This window comes from Mastomys coucha, chromosome X (genome assembly GCF_008632895.1).
Source record: "Mastomys coucha isolate ucsf_1 chromosome X, UCSF_Mcou_1, whole genome shotgun sequence".
NCBI lineage: Eukaryota > Metazoa > Chordata > Mammalia > Rodentia > Muridae > Mastomys > Mastomys coucha.
The window spans coordinates 7808973-7818547 of record NC_045030.1 but is presented as its reverse complement, the minus strand read 5'-3'; the positions used below and the strand labels follow the sequence as shown (position 1 = coordinate 7818547).

The 9575-nt window shown below is 38.2% G+C and overlaps 1 protein-coding gene across 1 annotated transcript in view; it reads left to right on the top strand.

Moving 5' to 3' along the window:
• Cask (calcium/calmodulin dependent serine protein kinase) overlaps nt 1–9575 on the top strand; it is a 340530-nt gene that overhangs the window by 287342 nt on the left and 43613 nt on the right. Inside the window, exon 13 of the mRNA XM_031372099.1 lies at nt 8092–8241. Within this exon, the coding sequence (XP_031227959.1) occupies nt 8092–8241 (150 nt within the window). The remainder of the gene's footprint in view (nt 1–8091; nt 8242–9575) is intronic.

Sequence of the window (9575 nt, the reverse complement as noted above, 5' to 3'; positions counted from 1 at the left end):
GTTAATATGTTTGGAGTTATTTAAAATTTATATGGAGAAAAATATATTTTCACTATTGCTGTAGACAAGCACCTAAATAAGACTGTTAAATTGATTGTTGTTTTATATCAAATGACTTTTATAATACTCATTTTTATTGTCATAATATTTTATAAATTTTAAAGAATATGAAAAAAGATATTGCAGGTATTGAAGGGGGGTCTCTGGGATGAGTTGGGGTACAAAAGGGAAACAAGAATGTGATTTAATTCTGTTTACTTAAAGTATATTTTTAAATGTTAACAAATTCAGGTAAATTGAAATCATGTATCTTTTCTCATCATAATGCAATAAAACTTAAATCAATAAAAAAAAGGGGGGGGGGAAGAATGCTAACAGCCGGAGTTCCTCACCCTTGTTTTCCCTCTAAGAATAATCTATTAACATGTTTCTATTCCTTCCCCCACCCCTTCAGTATTTCAGCCTTATAAATATGTTTCATTATCTTAAGATTTAAGGAATGCAAATGACAAAAAAAATCTATTTTGATGTTACCAGTCTACCTTGAACTTATCATTTCTGGAGCAGAAGTTTCAAGTTATCACCCTCAAGCCAAATCCAGCCAACCACTTATTTGATACATATTTTACTGAAACACAGCTATGTCTGTCCATTGTTAACAGCTGCTCTTATATAATACAACAGGCTTTAATAGTAGTGACAGAGACCAGATAGCCCCTAAAACCTAAATGTTCCTATTTGGCCAGGAGAAGATTAAGGTCTTACGGTTACTTAACATGACAAAACCAGCAACTGATTAACTTCCAAATCATATGTAGTTTATTTTTGCCATGATCTATGAATAGCATTTTCTGCAATTTCCCCCCAAAATATTACTAAAGGTACCTCCCTAGCATGAGTTGTTAGTTGTTGTCTATTTCTAAATTCTAATATAACCCAAAGAGGTCTGGTATGAGCAAGAAGGCCATGCTCTCCTTCCCTGCTGCTCTGGTTGTGTAGCCCTAAGTGCAGCATTTCACGTAACTAGACATTAGCTTTCTCCTCTTTGTCGGCCTGCTTTCAGTTGCTATGACAAAACACCCGAGATAATCACCTTGAAAGGAAGAAAGATATATTTCGGCTCACAGTTTTAGAGGCTTCAGTTTGTTCTCCCTATTGCTTTGGGCCTATGGGAAGGCAAAGCATCATGGCAGAAGAAGCTACCCACTTCGTGACCCCCAAAAAGCAAAGAGAAGAAGGGAATGGAATACTACTGTCTGTTTCAAGGGCACAGTCCCACTGACCTCCTTCCTCATACTAAGCCCCACTTCTTAAAAGTTCCACCATCTCCCGCTAGTGCCACAAGCTGGCAATTGTGCCTTTTAATACATAGGTGCTTGGGTGACATTTATCCAAATTATAGGATTCTTGTCAAAATAAAGAAATAGAATTGTATCGATATCTAAGGTCTTCTCTATCTTTAAAGAAAAACTTGTTTAGTAAGTCAGACTTGGAAGACCTACAAAAAAAATTAAATATGTACAAAATGTCTTTGATTTCAGGGGAAAAAATTTTTTAGTGTATAAGCAGGATCAAATAGAAATTGTATCTGGTTCCCAAAGAAACAAACTAAAATAAGTATTCCCGCTGTGTTTATTTTTGTGATACTCTATTTTTTTTTTACAAATATGTATTTATAATTTCTACATAGAAGTTAAAATTTTTATTTTTTAAAGAAACAATTATGAAACATACACTGTGTCCTGTTACCTTATATTGGAAAACTCAAGGGTCATGGAGAAGAAAAGGAATCCCTTACACAGCATGTTCTATAATCACTAACATTAGCCACTTCCTTTTTGGTTGTTGATGCCCTTGGTGTAGCAGGCATGCCAGTGTTGGTGCTGTTCGGAGTTGCAAATCTGCAGCCTTAGCATTGTTGGCACAGCATACAGCTAGCCTCAGCAGCACACTCCTGTCTCCTACCCCGTGATGTTACCCATAGCTCCTCTTTCTGGGTCTTCTTGCTCTGTTCAAGCAGTCCTCTTGGACAGGAGTCCATCAGAATAGCCTTGAGCAGGTTGCCTCTCATACATTTCTTTGACTTATAAGAAGCATGCTGTCTTACTTTAAGATGTGCTGCAAGTGTGGGTTATCCCAGGTGAGGCGTAAAAGGAACCCCTTACATATAAAAGGAACAGATACAAATCACTTTTCACTTAACCTAAAATACCACATGTTGAGCTTCCCCAAGGATTCTCTTAACAAAGCTATCTTTTCTAGTGCAGCAATGTAGGCCTATAACTTGCTGAACTTGGCAAGCTGTGACTAGAGGCCAAGGCAAGAAGCTCTGCTGTCTGGAACTTCCAGTTCTGGGACAAGCTTTTTTGAAGGGCTCCCTACCCTTCACTTTTCATAGGGGGAAGAGCAGGTCCTTCTCCTTCCCTTCTCAAGAAGAAGGGGAAATCAAATATGAGCTCTCCCTAATTGTGTGACTCTTACACATGTCAGGCTTCTGCCTCCATAGGCAGAATAAGGCCTAGGCTGAGTATGGAAGGAACACTGGCTGCTGGGCAGCAAGCTCTGTACCAGGACTGTTAGCTTCCTGTTGGGTATAGTTGAAATTCTTTTTTTATTATTAGCCAATGTGCTTTTATTGCTCATATACACAAGATAATTTATGCCACCAGAGCAGAGGGTATGGGCAACTCCATTTCCAATTGGGTGGAAGCCCTCACTTAGTCTTTTAGTATCGAACCAACCAGTGAATTCTGCTCTCTATCAGAAACAGGTGGAATTTAGCATCCTTATCCTTTCTGTTCCTCTCAAGATGCTTGTGGACAGCAACTGCTTTCTTAATCAAATGGCAGAGATCCTTGGGGAGATCAGGGGCAAGGCCTTTCAACATAAGGATTCTCAAGATTTTATTAACAGTCACAAACCGGACCTGTGCCACAGCACCCATCCATGATGGTGGCAGTACAACAGCAAAGACAAAGTTCGTGTGTGTGTGTGTGTGTGTGTGTGTGTGTGTGTGTGCATGTGCGACTGTGGGTGTATGGGGGTGTGGGTGTGTGTATGTGTGTGTGCATGTGTCAGGCCATACCAAAAGCACAAAGGAGTTTTATCTGAGCACCTTCCTTACAATATAGCCATGAAAGGTCTGAGACTCCAGGAACCTCTATGCCACTCAGGAAGTCATCCTAAAGCTAGAACTTTACTTTAAAGGTAGTTGTTACTTCAGTGTTGTCTGTTTTCCTCATCTGTAAAATGGAAATAACAGAAGCACCAGCCTTGCAAGATTAGCTGTGGTTAAATACATGAAATACATGCATTTAGTAAGGGCTCAGAAAAAGAAACAGTCATCATTATTCCTAGTGATACAGGTTGAATATCTCTTATCTGAAATGCTTGAGAACTGAAGGGTTTTATACTGAGGATTTCTTTTCCAATTTTAAATATTTGAATAGACATAATGATATTTTGGGGTTAAGAGCAAAGTCTAAACATAAAATTCAGTTATGTTCCATATATAGCATGTACAGTACACACAGCCTGAAAATAATTTTATGCAACATTTTTAGTGTGCCTGGAATTTGAGCAAAACCTCTCTTGTGAGGCTAAATGTGGAATTTTCCACTTGGAGAGTCAGTTTGGCATTTTAGAGGCTTCAGATTTGGGGGCATTTCAGATGTTGGAACATTCCTGATTTTAAAGCATTTCAAATTTGTAATTTTTTCTTTTATTAAAAATGGATTTTTTTCTTACATAATATATCCATAAACTTTCCCCTCCCTTTACCCCATCCAGTTTCTCTCCACCCTCTCTGCCATCCAGATCCAACCCCTTTTTGTTGCTCATTAGAAAACAGATTCCTATGGGATACTTTTTATAAATACCATAACCAACAGAAGGAAGAGAGCTCAGGAGAAGACACAGGAAATGGACCCGTTCATTTGCACACTGAGCAATCTCATGAAAACTCGAAACTGGGCCATAATTTATACACAAAGTACCTGTAAGGGAAAAAGAAAAAGGAAAGAAGGGAAGAGGAGGAGAAGATATATATAATTTGAAAAATAAAAGCAATAAGATACAATTTTAAAGGTAGGAAGAAGAAAAGTCCTGGCATAACATTGTGAGACAAGGGACCTCCAAAGATACCACTGAGTTTGTTTTCTGCTGGCCACATACTGCTGGGCTTGCAGCCTACCCTTGAGAGTAGTTTGTTTCCCCACTGAGACTCCCTTGGGGGAAACCATGTTTTCATTTGTGAGTGGTTATCAGTTGGAGATAGCTTCTAAATTAAAGATTGGAGCATATCCTCACTTCTCCTTTCAGTCTAGGACCTCATCTGGTACAGACCCATTCAGTCCCTGTCTCAGTTTCTGTGAGTTCATATGTGTATTGATCCTGTTGATTTAGAGGAACTTGTTTGCTTGGTGTTCTCTATCCCCTCTGGCTCTTAACTCTTTCAGAGCCCTCTTCCATGAGTGCCCCTGAGGGAAGAGATTAGATGGAGACATCCTATTTAGAACTGTGTGTTTTGAGGTCTCTATTTAGTGTCTGACTATGGGTCCCTGTAGTTATTTTTAATCTGTTGTGAGAGGAACCCTCTCTGATGGCTGAACAAGACATTGACCAATTAGTGTAGCAGAATATCAGTAGGAGTCATTTTATTACTACTTTCATTTTTGAAACAATAGTATTTGGTTGTTCCCTGGGTCCTTGGGCTATCTAGTCTCAGGTTTGGTCACCCAAGCAGTGTTGAATATGGGTTCCATCTCATGGAGTAGGCAACTAGAATGACTACTATTACTCAAAAGTTAGTACTATACAGAATAGTACTACGAGCCCCACAAAGCATATGAGAGTGTGTGTGTGTGTGTGTGTGCATACCTATGTATGTACCTCTGTGTGTACATATGTGAAGGTCAGAGAACAACTTGTGGGAATCTGTTCTCTCCTACCATTGAAGGTTCTAGGAATCGAACTCAGATCATCAGGCTTGATGGTAATCACCTTTACCTACTAAGCCATTTTGCTAGCCCACTAAACAGTTGGTGGTAGTGGTGGTGTTTGTTGTTATTTTGGTTTTTGAGACAGAGTCTCTCTGTTATGTAGCTCCCACTGTCCTGGACTCACTGTTTAGACCACACTGGTCTCAAACTCAGAGAATCTCCTTCTATTTCCAGAGTGCTGGGATTAAAGGCATGTACTACCATACCCAGCATCACTAAATGTATTTTTTTAATCTTTTAAAAACGATATTCACTGATGGGAGTTATAGGATTGCACACATGTGGATTTTATTTATTTTTTATTTTTTTATTAGATATTTTCTTTATTTACATGTCATACAATATCTCCTTTCCCAGTTTCTCCTCCAAAAACAAAAACAAAAAACAAAAAATCAAGAATAAACCCCTATTCCCTCCCCCCTCCCCCTGCTCGCCACCCCACCCACTCCTGTTTACTGGCCCTGGCATTCCCCTACACTGGGGCATAGAACCTTCACAGGGCCAAGGGCCTCTCCTCCCACTGATGACCAACTTGGCCATCCTCTACTATACATATGCTGCTGGAGCAATTAGTCCCACCATGTGTATTCTTTGGTTGGTGGTTTAGTCCCTGGGAGCTCTGAGGGAGTACTACTCAGCTATTAAAAACAATGAATTTATGAAATTCTTAGGGAAATGGATGGATCTGGAGAATATCATCCTGAGTGAGGTAACCCAATCACAAAAGAAAAAACACGGTATGCACTCTCTGATAAGTGGATATTAGCCCAGAAGATCAGAATACATGAAGTACAAACCACAAACCACAAGAAACTCAAGAAGAAGGAAGACCAAAATGTGGACACTTCATTCCTTCTTAAAGGGGGGAACAAAATACCCATGGAAGGAGTTGCAGAGACTAACTATGGAGCAGAGACTGAAGGAAGGACAATCCAGCTGATATAGCTGTCTCCTGAGAAGCTCTGACACTACCCGACTAATACAGAAGTAGAGGCTCACAGCCATCTATTGAACTGAGTACAGGGTCCCGGGTCCCCAGTGAAGGAGCTAGAAAAAGGACCCAAGGAGCTGAAGGGTTTGCAGCCCCTTAAGACGAACAACAATATGAACTAACACATGTGGATTTTAGAGGACAACCTTTGAGAGTTAGTTTTCTCCTTCCACCCTGGAATCAAGTTCATGTTAACAGGCTTAGCTAAAGGTGTCTTTATGTACTGAGCCATCTCTCAGACCTAGTGTCTTTCTTTACATATTGCTTTATTTTGCTAAGAACACAACATGAAATATGGCTCAGTAGTTAAGAGCACTGACTACTCTTCCAGAGGTCCTGAGTTCAATTCCCAGCAATCACGTGGTGGCTCACAACCATCTGTAATGGGATCTGGTGCCCTCTTCTGGTGTGTCTGAAAAGAGCAATGTTGTACTCATACAAATAAAATGAATAAATAAATAAATCTTTTAAAAAAGAACACAACATGGTATTTACTATTAACAAAAATATAAGCCTGTTGTCTACAAATGTAATGTTATAAGATATATTCATCTTGTAATATATTTAAATATTTATAATTCATAGTGTCTTTTGTTTTGGATTTTTATACTAGATATCATTCACTTTGATGAGATTTTCTTTTTAATATTTTATATATGTAGTATTTCATTTCTTTTCATAAACTAGTCTGGGAAACTAATCACTACATTATTTCTGAAAGCTGGGCATTGTGGTATACCCTTCAATCCAAATACTTTAGAGGCAGCGCAGACCTAACTCTCTGAATTCAAAGACAAGTAGATATCTACAAATTAGAGGCCAGCCTGTTCTACACATTAAGTTCCAGGCCAGCCAGGGCTACATAGTGAGTCCCTGCCTATTTCTATAAGAAAGTACTTTTTTTTCCATTCCAAATTTTAGTTAGCAATCACTAGAAATGGAAACTTTAAGAAGACAGAGTCCATATATATGTATATTCTCCAAGGATTTGGTCAAACAGCATATCACCCGTGCCCTAAAATGTTAATTAAATGTTTGAGTAGCATTTTACCGTTCTGTTCAAACTATTCAGTCTTCAATTCAGTAGTACTTTCTTAATTAATGGCATCATGTGAAAATGGCCCCTCTTCTATATTCGTTTTCTTTTGGTCATTTTTGTTGCCTCATTGATCTAAATATTTACAAGTCATAAAGATTTATCTCATATGTAGCTATAATTTGAAGAATGTTTATAGTCAGTATTTCATCTGTGGAATAGCATTGGTGTGCAGAGGGAAAAAAAGATGGGGAACAAAACCACCCCCAAAATCTCAAACTGTTTTAGAGAAGTTAGGAAATAGAAGACATCAGACCAACAGAGGTCATTTTTAACGTTGTACTTTTCAAAACAGGCCAGCCACTGACTGTAAGCCATTCATTCCATTTGAGGTAGAACTAGTGTTTTAATTACACTTCTAGACTGCAGTGTATTTTCTTTGATAAATTAAATTAATGTTCTTTATCAAGTTCCTGTTTGATTCTTTTAGGTTTGGGGGAGGGTTGTAAATATATTTAGATCTTTTTCAGTTGTCTCACACTACTTGAATTTGCAAAGCCAAAAGAGACCAAGTTTCTCCCCATGACTCCCTGTTGAAGTCTCCAGCACTGATTCTGTTAATGAATATCCCTAATAAGATGAGCAAAAACCTCTGTGAGAACACTCCTTCCTAGAAGGAGTTGCGTTTGCCCTTTCCCAAGATCTAGGCTTCTGTGAAAATTCTTTCAGATGATTCTTGGCCAGAATCTGCCCTTTTATTTTACTCCACACTCCCGTTAGTGAGCGTTGCTCCTGTCTGGACGGACACACTCGGGTTGCTGCTCTGTTGACAAATGTTAATTGCTAAAGATAGAGTTTTGGTTCCTCTCTTTAAAAACATTTACTTTAAAAGATGTGCATAAAACTCATATTCTGAGTGATGAACAATTGCAAAGAAGACCCGCTGATTCATCTCCCTTACTTTTGAAGAGGACAAATATTGTTTGCTGAAACAATAAACCAAAAGCTGTAGATTGTAGCAAAACATACTGTGTATTGATTGGATTTTCTTCTTTGATTTTTAGCTGTATGACAAAATTAACACAAAATCTTCGCCACAAATCAGGAATCCTCCAAGTGATGCAGTACAGAGAGCCAAAGAGGTAAGTGGTATATTGTTCTTAAGGTGCTTAGCATTGTCACATTTGCTACCTTTAATGAAGATGTCTGTGCATGTTAAGGGGCATGCTGTTTAGGATGGCCGTCTGACACATGCTCAGATTCTGATTGCTAAGTTTATCATTGAACATCCATGTGGGAAAGAAAAAGCCTCAGCAACAGGAGTTCTCCACTTTCTCCTTCTGGTTCTGCTGTATAAATGAACATATTAGTTGCTTGGGGTGGGTTTGTCTTTTTTAAAATATTATTTTACTGTACCTGGTAGAGATAGATATGCTTCAAATTTTTGAGTTGCTTTTTTAATGTGGTACTATGTTGATGTTAATTGGCTTTCCAGAACAATTAAAAATACTGACTTCAAAGAAGTCATTTTTTATGCATCATCAATATATAAAAGTATCTCCCACAAGCTTTTTTCATACTTGTTTATCATAGAAGCATGGCATTGCAGAGAACTTGGAAAACAAAATTTACCCAGAATCCTATCATTGTTCATTTGCATATAGGATTTGATGTGTTACCAATTGAAATATATTGGTTTGGGCCTAGTATTGTGTAATAAGCATTTTACACCTTTATTTGGTCTTTATAACTATAGCACAATGAATGTAAGTTTTTCCTGTTACTAAAATGATGTAGAAATTGCACCATTAGTAAGTACCTTACTATTTTTACTGTTTGATCTTTTAAAGTTTTTATACAAATAAACATTTTCTTTTAAAATATTTTTATAAAGTATGATTACTAAATGTATTGAAGGCATAATTTAATCCTTTTCCTAGCAGTTCTGGGTTTTGTTTTGTTAAGATAGAATCTCACCATGTACCCAGTGTTGGGATGACAGGTGTGTACCACCCCATCTAGCTTCTCAGCAGAGGTTAAACATGACTTTTGCTAAAATATACATTGTATATGCTCATATACTCACTGAGAAATTAGACCATAGTGGCTGCCAGACCTGCCCTCTTGGTGAGTCGTGGGTTAGAGAAGTCTGTCTTAGTTTGCTCAGTAAGCATTCTTTGAAAGGAACTACACTGTCAGGCAGGAATCACGAGTCACTGCCCAATCTTGACAGTACCCAAACAGACAGAAGCAGAAATACTCTGGGGACAATCCTTTGTCCTAACTTTACAGTTGAAGAATTTCCCCTAGCTTAGGAGGTCACACCTCAGTACTTAAGATCATGGGCCATGAAAGTAGCAAGGGAAAAGAGAGAGTTTGTGTTTTCCCCTGTTGTTTCCTAGAAGAGAAGCAGAAATACACCAATGAAAACTATGTTAATATCATTAAGCAATATAAATTAGCTGCATAACCAGCAGTCATTAACAGGGCATTTGAAGAAGAAACACTAGTATGTATGTGTATGAGAGGTGTTTGTTTGTTTTATTGG